This window comes from Pterocles gutturalis, unplaced genomic scaffold, assembly GCF_000699245.1.
Source record: "Pterocles gutturalis isolate BGI_N339 unplaced genomic scaffold, ASM69924v1 scaffold10103, whole genome shotgun sequence".
Taxonomy (NCBI): Eukaryota; Metazoa; Chordata; class Aves; order Pterocliformes; family Pteroclidae; genus Pterocles; species Pterocles gutturalis.
Genome location: NW_010120476.1, coordinates 4,980 through 15,666, shown reverse-complemented (window position 1 = coordinate 15,666; position 10,687 = coordinate 4,980). Strand labels below are relative to the sequence as shown.

Below are 10,687 nucleotides of genomic sequence, written 5' to 3'. Positions count from 1 at the left end.
GTGGCGGGGGCAGGCCGGCCGTTGGCAGCGCGGCCGTGCAGCAGCTTTCTTCCAGGCCTGCGGGCCTCTCCCCGGTGTTCTGTGTGAGTGGTGGCCCAGTGCTCCGCGGCTGTCGTCTGTCAGCGTAAGCCACCTTCCTTAAAAATAGATCGGAAGAATGGTTGTTGTTAGAGTTGTTTTTCCTCCTCGTCTTTTGACCAGGATTAACGTTTGTGTCCCACTCGGTGGTTGTTTAAACAGCCCCGTTGAGAACGATGGCGAGACAGGACAGGCAGAAACACTTGTGCTATTTGCAAGGTGTTTAGATCTGTGTTAGCCAAACATATGGCCATTGCTCCATCATTTTTTCTTGATCCTGAAACATGAGTGTTCATTTGGAGACAGCTGAACAAGCCTGAGCTTTGGTAAGCTTCTCTTAAGAGAAGACCTTAACAAGCTTGCTCCCCTTCTTGAGGAAGACATCTCAAGTTAGCATGCAGAGGTTTCCAAAGCCTTTTTTTGCAACCTTGTGCTCCACTGAGTGAATTAGGTCCTTAATGATGGTTGCTGCTGTGTTGGTTGTTAGTTTTCTTGAGGATTAACACCTGGTAAGAAGGGAGTAAGAAAAGGAAGTTTATGGTAATTTGTTTGCTTTTAATAATCTTCCTCTAGTCTAAACCCCCAAGTCTCACATTATTATTTAAAGCCAAAAATAATAATAATGTTTCAGTCTCACAAATTTGGTGGGAGTATTTGGTGACAATATTCTTGTCATCTACTGGGTGGTTCTGTTGGAAATCCTGACAAATGGCACCTGCATGTATTACAGGAGAATTTGTAGCAGGTGCATGACTGTACTGACATGCCTTGCACAGAATATGAAGGTTTGAAGGTTTCTCTGTTATTTTGAGTAGAATTTTCTAAAGACCGTGCTTGTCTCAGTAAATCAAAGTTTAAATTCATGGAGCTAATGTTACTCCTTTTCTGGTTTGTAATTTCTGTCATGGATTTCTTGTTTTCTTAATTATTTATTTAAATCAATTATCTATGTAAGTGTTTAAGTCATTAGTTTTTTTCACACTCTATTCAGTTAGAAGATAGAAGGCCACCCTTTGATTCTGGAAATTCAGTTGTGACTTTCATTATGAATAGGCTCAAATAATTAAAAATAAGACTGATCTATTTTTGGGGGCAGGTCTCTTCCGAGTCATGTCCTACTATGTCTATTTAACCTAACTGTGGGCTCATAAGAGAAATTCACACACTTTCTGTAGCTAAAATTCACACTGGTGTGGTCCTGCTTCCTGCATAGCATCTATGGACTTTTCTGTTACTCTCTTCACTTTACTCCACATTTGCTTTCATGCACCCATTAATTCTTTGCATTTGGTGCCATGTTGCTTGGATTCAGAATAATTTAGCAATTTGTTTAGGTTTTTTTTTTTTTCTTTAATTGCTTGTCTGTCTTTTGTCACTTTTTGGAAGTGACTGTCTCTGGTTTTTTAATTGCCTCTCTAAGACAGTTGTTGTAATTAAAATATAAATTACTTCAGAGTTTCCAGTGAATGTCTGTCAACATCCATGAACTGCTAGAATTTATAAGTACACTTGAACACAGTTATGGATCACTGGAATGTCAGCTGTTATTTTGTCCATGCTGGAACATATTGCATAAGCTTTCAGAGAAGTGGAATACTTGTTAAAATTATAATTGAAAGGTCATAATAAATCAAATGAGGATTTGTCAATAAGTTAGGTTAAACTAAGTAATCTGTAGCATTTTATACTAGCCAACTTTGTTCTGATTACTGCACAGAAAAGTGACCTATAGAAACTGGTTTGCTTTTCTGTAAGTTTTTTTAAGAGATCTTGGTGTACTTAGTATTCTGAGGAGTGATCACTCTTGTCTGTGTCTTGACATTGTGAAGCCAGATGTAAAAGAAACCTGAGAGTTCTGTTTAGCATCACCTAATTGATGGAATTTTCTCTTTCAGGTGGAAATAAGGATAACATCAGAGCAGGCTGCAAGAAATGCGGCTACCGTAAGTCTGTAGGAAGCAGTATGAAGTTACAGTGTTTTCTTCAATTTATGATGCTGGAACTGCCTTTTGAGGAGGGAACAAAAACCAAACCAAAACAAGAGAAATGTTTTCCCCTGTTGCTCAGACATTTGTCAGTTTAAATTACCATATTTATTATTATTTATTTCCTATTCATTCTCTGCCTCCTTACACCTATTGCTGCTTTTGAAAACCCTCAAGATTCTCAGAAAAAAATAGTATGCTGTTGTATTCATATATACTACATTTGCAATGCATTTATTTGAGAGACTTTCAATTGAAGTCTTTGATATCTACTGAGATTAGCATTTGTGCTTCTTCTGAGTCTCACTGTAAACTTAGGCATTTCAGCTCAAGTAATGTCCAATCTATTTTGAAAGAAAATATAATTCAAAATATGTATGATCTGCTACACTAAGAAAACATACTTCTTTGTGCATACTATATTTCAAGAAACAGTTAATTTTGCTACTTATAAGTTCTGTAGTTAGCATTTAACTCATGTTTGATGACACCAAGCTGTGTGGTGCAGTTGACAGCTGGAGGGAAGGGATGCCATCCAGAGGGACCTTGACAGGCTTGAGAAGTGGGCCCATGCAAACCTCATGAAATTTAACAAGGCCAAGTGCAAGGTCCTGCACGTGGGGTGGGGCAATCCCAAGCACAAATACAGGCTAGGCAGAGAATAGATTGTGAGCAGCCGTGAAGAGAAGGACTTGGGGGTGCTGGTCAATGAGCCAGCAGTATGCACTTGCAGCCCAGAAGGCCAGCTGTGTCCTGGGCTGCATCACAAGAAGCGTGACCAGCAGGTTGAGGGAGGTGAATCTCCCCTCTGCTCTGGTGAGGCCCCACCTGGAGTACTGCATCCAGCTCTGGAGTCCTCGGCACAGGAAAGACATGGACCTGTTGGGAGCAGGTCCAGAGCAGGGTCATGAAGATGGTCAGAGGGCTGGAGCACCTCCCCTGTGAGGACAGGCTGAAAGAATTGGGGTTGTTCAGCCTGGAGAAGAGAAGGCTCCAGGGAGACCCTATAGCAGCCTTCCAGTACCTAAAGGGGACCTACAGGAGAGAAAGAGAAGAGACTCTTTATCAGGGAGTGTAGCAGTAGGATGAGGGGTAACAGTTTTAAGATGCAAGAGTGTAGCTTTAGATTAGATATTAGGGAGAATTTTTTTCCTGTGAGGGTGGTTAGTCACTGGCACAAGTTGCCAAAAGAAGCTGTGGATGCCCCATCCCTGGAGGTGTTCAAGGCCAGGCTGGATGAGGCTTTGAGCAACCTGGTCTAGTGGAGGGTGTCCCTGCCCATGGCAGGGGGGTTGGAACTCGATGAGCTTTAAGGTCCCTTCCAGCCCAAACCATTCTGTGATTATCCTCTGATCATAAAAGCATGTCTGTGGCTACTCTTGATGAATGGAGATTGGTCCTAGTGAAGATTTTAATTTGTTAATCACTAACTCTTGTTTTTAGAATAATGGAGGAGTGGCCACTGTTTTGCAGTGAATTGTGTTGAACTTCTAATGGAGTGATTTAATCTATTTAAAATGAGCATTATGTGGGGTGAAAGGGGAAAAAAGCTTGCTTCATTCTTTCACTGTAGACTTTGTCTCCATCAAATTTTGTCAATGAATTCCTTTGTATATCTATTCTTCCAAAGGAACATGGATATCTGTATAGATTTAGTGCTTCATTTCTACATGCAGTAAGTATCAGAATCTTTCCGGAAGAGAAGGAAACTTGTAATCAACTCACACAACCTGTATTTATGTTCTGAAAAGCTCTGTCTTCCAAGATGTAGGTGTTTTGATATGAAGCAGATGAGTTTATTTCAATTGCTACCAGAATTCCTGTGTCTTCAGCTTAGTTTCTCCCAAACAATTTATTCAATTTGTTTTATTTCTCTTTATTATTCTGATAGGTATATTCAGCATAAGGTTTCTAACCTTGTGATGATTATTGAGATGTAACTTAGAAAACTAAAAATACTAGTCAAGTATTTTGTACTTGACTTAGTCAGTATTATGTACTGGTGGTTAAAGACTATTTCTCATAAGCAAATAGAATTATTCTGTTTCATTAGAGGGAGACAAAAAGAGCAATGTAACACAGTTGCTGTAGTTTTTTTAATATTTCACTTCATGCTTTTAGGTAATTTCTTCAGGAAGGATCTGAGACCCTTAAAAAATAGAAAGGAAGGGCAAAATCTTAAAATTAACAGTAATAAGTGAGAGGTCATAAAGCATTATTAAATGGAATACCATTGCACAACCTGTTAAAATTCTTTGAGGCTTTTTCAAAGTGAGCCTTCTCCTTCCTTGTTCATAGATTGCAGCCTAGCCTTTTTTCACTTCTCAAAACTGAGTAATACTGAAATGGATGTTCTTTATTTTCTGTTATTTTTTGGTAAATTGTTGTTTTTCTTTTTGAATATTTGTTTTATTCAGCGGGTCATCTGACATTTGAATGCCGAAACTTCCTCCGAGTAGATCCTCAACGAGATATTGTTTTAGATGTTAGCAGCACTAGCAGTGAAGACAGTGAGGAGGAAGAACTTCAGAGATTGCAAGCCATGCGTGAAAAAAAGAGTAAGGTTTTGGGGTTTTATTTTTTTTTTTCTTAAAGAGCAAATTTGATCATGGTCTTCTGAAGTACTGGAACTGTGATTTTTATCCTCTTTGATAACTACTATTCGTTCTTTTAGACTGTGCTTTAAAAGTAGGTCTTTTACTTAATTTGTTCAGACTTCAGAGATTTGATACACCCACATTCTGATTACTATTTCTATTACTATTATTATTGTTATTAATTCCTGTCACAGGAAATTAATAATGTACCCATTTGAAAAATCTCAAAAAGGGCTCCCAAATAGAAGATTGTCAGACTGCTACTAAGAAGCTGCTTAGGAGCAAATGACATGGATGTTCTGAGTGAATCTTTTGATTATGGCATGTAGTTAAAGCATCTTAAAGTTGACAGTATCTCTTAAAATTTATGACAAGTATGACAGCTGAATTTCTCTCCAGTTTCTAAGTAGTGTTTTGACTGAAACAGTGAAATGAGCTTAAACATTGATATTTGGAGTACTGTTCTCAGTTTGGAAAGTCTGAGCATTAACTGTTTGTCAGGTGGACTATTTAGCAGCTATTTGAGCTCATTTGAATTTGGACTCCAAAGAGGCTGTTCCCCTAGGTAAGAAGGGAAGGTTGTTCCACCATAGCATGTTTTAAATGGATGAATGTTCTTCCACTCTGCCCTTTGAAACATCGTGTTTTATTCTGTTCTGCTCCTCTTGCATTCCAGACTTGGACATTCAGCTCCTAATAGAGATGCTGTTTAGGAAGGAGAAGGGATAGATAGAACCCTGTAATTTGCTGGAAGACTTCAAAAGAAATGGATAATCAGCTTGTCAGGAGTGCTGAATTGGTACTGCAGCAGTCCTTTCTTGGAACAAGTCTCTTTGGAAAAAGTTGTTCCCACTTATTATGTACTTCAGAATGTGAGGGGGTTTTTTGGCCCTGAACTGGTTAAAGTTGGATATCTGCAGGAAAAACAGCTTACTTGATGGTGTAATATAACACTATTATATGTTTTTTGTCAAACTGTGGCTGCTATGTGTACTCTAAATAGATATGTATCTTTAAATGTCAATATTCTAGGCAGGATTTTGCCATTTTAAAGTGGCCTCAGCTTCTCAACATTTTTACGTTGTTTGCACTTAGATTTTTGCATGGCTTTCTTAAAAAAAAATACTGAGTGCTTGTTCAAACATTCTTGTTTATTTATCACTTTTAATTGCTCCAAAAGTAATTTGCTTTTTGTAACTCATATTGAATTCTTTCAAATTTTGCTCCAGAATGTACAGACCAGTAATTTCTATCTGTGGTGGTAAATGAATAACTGCACTAGCATGCAGACTTAATGGAAAGTTATTTGTGTGATGAAATGCTCTAAATTAGATATCTGTTTTAAGAATAAATTGTAAAGTCAGTAATTTCCTGTTAGCTGACATTGTCATTCCTATTTATGTAATGGATTTGCATTTCAGAGAATTCAAAAATACTTTTTGAACTAGTATAGAAAAGTCTAACATCAGAAATTACATCCAGTGTGAAAAAACATTACATGTAAGTTGAATGTGACGATACTATACAATACTATACAGTGTTAGGGCAGGAACCAAGTGAGGAGTGACTCTTCTGACACTTTTGTAGACAGTTTATTGACAGTTAACTCAAATGTGTCTCAGTTATGGCATAGCTATTTGTGAAGTGTGAAATGAGGGTTTGTGAAAGTAATTCAGCTAAGCCTAAGGGAATTTTTTTTTTTTTTCCTCCATTCTAGTTAAATGGCTTGTTTTTAGACTTTGGTAAGTCTTTTAAAATACAGGAAAATGGATATGAAAACCTAAAACTGATGCAAACATATAGGAAAATTCACAACTTTTTGCTATGTTTTATGGGCCTTCCTTCATCCTTAGTGCTTAGATCAAAGTCATTAGAATGTAAGTTGTGTAAAATGTTCTGCTACTCTGCAAAATACTTCTTAAATTACTATACTAAACCAGAATTTGGAGGAAGGAAAATAAAAACTTTTAACAAGAATTTTGTAGTAACTTTACATTGCTATTGAAGCCACTCTTTTGATGGTGATCTTAATTCAGACAAGTATTTTGTAAACTGTAACTTTTTATCCATAGATTTCAATGAGGAGGAAGAAAAAAAGAAACAAAAAAGAAAAAGCAAAGAAAAACCAAAATTAAAGAGACCAAGGAAAAGGTAACTCAATCGCACACCTATTCTAATTTCAAAACAGAAGTTAAGAAATATTTCTAGTGTTTGGGTTGTTTCTCAGAAAACATTGCTTCTTTTGCTGCAACTTTATTTGCAAATACATCTTTGATTTGAAAAATGTCCTCTTTTCCAGTGAGAACTTGTTTGTTCTTTGAGTATGGTTAGGCCACAGGTTTTCTGCTGTGGAACTAGGACCATGGAAGACTAGAAAGCTCTAGCAAGCTGGCGTTCTGCAGATCTGAGACAGCAATGCTCCCTTCTGGCTGTCCAACACTAGCCAAGATGTGGTGGGAAAAGAACAAGAGTCAGGAGGTACATGGGGTTAGTCTCCAGCTTACCTCTCATGGAGAAGCCTCCCTGCGGTTCAGAGACCCTAAGATTCCCTGTGTGTACACACAAGCTCTCAGTAATGTAACTATCTAAAGGAAGACTTCTGTAGTTTTACTTAGCATGTGTTGCATTTTAATGTTCCTGTTGTTGTAGGAGCCTAAAAAAAGTTACTCCAGTTTCAAAGGAAAATGTCATAATACCTGAATTTATTGTGAATCTCAGTTTTGGCCTGCAGACTGACTTTTTGAGATGAGACTAGACTAGTTTGTCATTAGGACTGTTGATGAGACAATGTCCCAGGAACTGCACTGGGACCTAGGAAATGTGTAGTGTATTTGGAGGCCACAATAAGATGTTTTTCAGAAATAAAGAAACAGGATTTAACACTGGATGTATTGGCATTTTTTCCCTTTCTTATTTACATAGTGTAGTTCTAACTTCTAACTATGAAGACAGTAAAAAAGAGTCAGCCTGCTGGCTGTGGTCTTTATGTGCAAATAATTAATAGTTAATCATGTAAATAATAGCACAAAACTGCCCTCTTGAGTGTAGTAATAGTGCATTTGATTGTCATCTTAATTCTTGTATGTATGTAATCACTCATCACTGCTGGTTGGAGACCAATATTACCAGCTGCAAGAGCATCCAAATTTGTCGTATCTCTTAGATTTTCGCATGAGATAAATACATTAAGATTTGTCTGAAGGCATTACTGTAGCATTGTTATTGATCATGTGATATTTTAAAATCTGGAAGCTCTTATCTTACTGTCATGCTTTCAGTTTTCTTTCCGTCCGTACTAGTAGTCTTTTTCTTATTGAAGGTTGAAAACCACAAAACTTGCCTATTCCGTAACATACTGCTTTTCTGGCACAGTAGTCTAATTAGAAAAGTCATCATTCAGTTGGACATGCAGACTGCTTTCCAGTGGATGCTACTGTGTGAATTCTACACCAAATTCAATTTGTGACATTGTATAAATACTGAAATATAAAAACCCCACATTATTCTTATAGCATTTTCCTACTTTAATTAGGTATCAATCTGGTTTTGGTTTGTTTTTTTTTTTTTTTTCACTAGATCTTCCTCATCAAGTGCATCTGAAGAGGATGGGACAAAGTCAAAAAAACAAAAATCACACAAAAAAGAAAGGAAAAAGGAAAAAAAGAATAAATCTAAGAAAGGAAAACATCATAAAAAGGAGAAAAAGAAGAGACGGAAGGAAAAAAGTTCATCTTCTGACAGTTCAGACAGTTCTAGTAGTGACTGAGGTGCTGGTCTATTTTTGCATTAACTTCTGCAGAGAAGATTATTTTCCTTTCAAATAGAGTTTATTTATGCTTTGCAATGCTGTTGTTTTAAAATGAGATATATATATATTTTTAAGAAATCTATTTGCAAATATCAGTGCTTCAAATTATTAAATGGACCATTTGGAGAAAAAAAAAATCTGTTCTTCTATTTCAAGTTTATTAGTACTAAACCATGCAAGTTTAACTAGTTTTTCAGTCTTACTCTTAGTTCAGTTGTGACTAATTGTGTTTGGAATCCTTTACACTAGGATATGGTAAACTTCAGTTTACAAGTCTTTGTGTAGAAAGATCTGGACTTAAATATGCTTAATGTCAGAATGGTTAAGTCAAATTTGGAAATTCAAGTGAGATTTTCTATTATGTTATCCTTTAAATAAATGTATGTTTTGCATAACATTTTCTACTTACATACATTAATCAGTAAGTGCAAATATGAAGTAGTCTTTGAGTCTGGAGAAGGGAAAGAATGGGCAATGAGAAGCTAAAAGAGACTGCTCCTTTAAAATAATCTAAAATTGATCCAGTCATAGACTGTGAAACACAAGTACACATTCTTTTGGCAGGATCATCGTGAACAAGCTGAAAAGGAACGAAAGCTAGTAAAAGCATTTAATTTTTCAAGAGTCTTTCTTTCTGCCTAGGTTTTGTTCTTTTACAATTATGGCCATTTCATCTTTGACATTAGATAAAAAGTGCCTCTTCCTAACACTAGATGACTGTCCAGCAAGATTGTTTACAAAGTTCTAAGAACCATGTTAATACTGTGTGTGGTGATTAATGCCTACATTAACCAAAACAGGAAATTCAAAGACTGACAATTGTGAAGCCTCCATTCATTCTAATAAAATTCCCATTGCAAAGTTGAAAAACAAACAAACCAACCTCTCGTGGAATGTAAGCAATCTATCATGTTGAAGTTGGTAGTAAAATTTACCATTTGCTGTTGGGAGCAACGTTAAGCATGCCAAAATTTTATAACTGGATTCTTGGGGTATCCAATTCATGTCTTGTACTGTGGTAGGATACAGGTTCAAGACACACTGATACTTTTGAACTGAGCAGATTTTAGGTGTATAGTCCTACCCCAAATATGCCTAAACCTCGAAGTGCCTACCTTTATAGCTGCTTGAAAATGCTCTTCATGCATGTGGTTTTGGGTTTGTTTGCTTAGATACAGAACTGCTTCCACCTGAGCACCTGCATATAGCTGCAGTGTAAGTCTCATGGGAGTCAAAATATGAGGAAGAGCAACACCTAGGTTTCCTAACAGTAATACCCATTACCTATGTTTTGTACAGTGGGTTAGAGCATTGAGTCAGTACAAAATGTTTTAGGATATTTTAATGGTTACTGCATTTGGCCTGAAAGTGAGATACCTAGATCTTAACTCTGTCCTTCAAACATGTCTCCGACCAGTATGCTTCTTCTTGGGCAACTTGTGCCGTAGATGCTCTGCTAGGGAACATTAAAGATGAATATACTCACGGCAGCCACAGAGTGAAGAGAATGACCTATAATTTTCTATGTAGGTCTCTCAGTAGAAGATGGTAAAATTCTTGCATTTGCTCTTTTTCTTTACTGGCTTTGGTCCAATCTAATTTTTCATGTCGTATATCGTGATTTCTGGAATGGGCTTGGATAATATAACTGAAGAGAGACTAGACTCCTTAATTAGCTGATACTTGTGCACAGTATAAAGAACATTTTTTTTCATAAGTACTAATTTAACAGATTCTGCCACCCTGTTCACTCTAGTCTCTTTAGTGATATTGTGTCTGTTAAGAGCTTAGTTTTTCACTGGGTTAATTCTCTGAGCCAGTCATTCTGTAGAGGGCAGCAGGGGAGTTGTGGGCTACTTAAGCCAGTACAGTTGCCAAAGGAAATATTTAATCAAACCACAACTTATGATGCAACTCATTGTGATTTTTTTCCCCCTAGATTACCTATCTAAATGATAGTGCAATTACCTTCCATGTAGCATTACAGCAGCTATTTATGGTAGTTAAACAGTATTTGGTACAATAGTGTAAGGCATAAATTTCCATGTTCATGTTTTGCCACTTATTACTAGCGTACATAAGATTTTTATATTGGAAAAAGGCTTTTATAATTTGAACAATTTAAATATCACTATTCTGTCAATTCATGCATTTATGTAACAGAGAATATAATGTGTCAGCTTATTTTTCAAGCCATATTCCCATTTTATTTACAAAGA

At 36.7% G+C, this 10,687-nt stretch overlaps 1 protein-coding gene across 1 annotated transcript; it reads left to right on the top strand.

Moving 5' to 3' along the window:
* Window positions 1–1,954: 1,954 nt before the first annotated feature.
* Window positions 1,955–8,426, top strand: SREK1IP1 (SREK1-interacting protein 1). Its single transcript, XM_010076916.1, has 4 exons — window positions 1,955–2,021; window positions 4,481–4,621; window positions 6,733–6,811; window positions 8,237–8,426. The coding sequence occupies exons 1-4, from the start codon at window positions 1,955–1,957 to the stop codon at window positions 8,424–8,426; spliced, it is 477 nt and encodes a 158-aa protein (XP_010075218.1).
* The last annotated feature ends 2,261 nt before the right edge of the window (window positions 8,427–10,687 follow it).

Excerpts from the sequence above, each read along its gene's own strand:
- SREK1IP1 (XM_010076916.1), top strand. The coding sequence starts at position 1,955 with ATGGAATTTTCTCTTTCAGGTGGAAATAAGGATAACATCAGAGCAGGC. Across the intron at positions 2,022-4,480 it reads CTGCAAGAAATGCGGCTACC|CGGGTCATCTGACATTTGAA; the intron begins GTAAGTCTGTAG and ends TGTTTTATTCAG. Across the intron at positions 6,812-8,236 it reads TTAAAGAGACCAAGGAAAAG|ATCTTCCTCATCAAGTGCAT; the intron begins GTAACTCAATCG and ends TTTTTTCACTAG.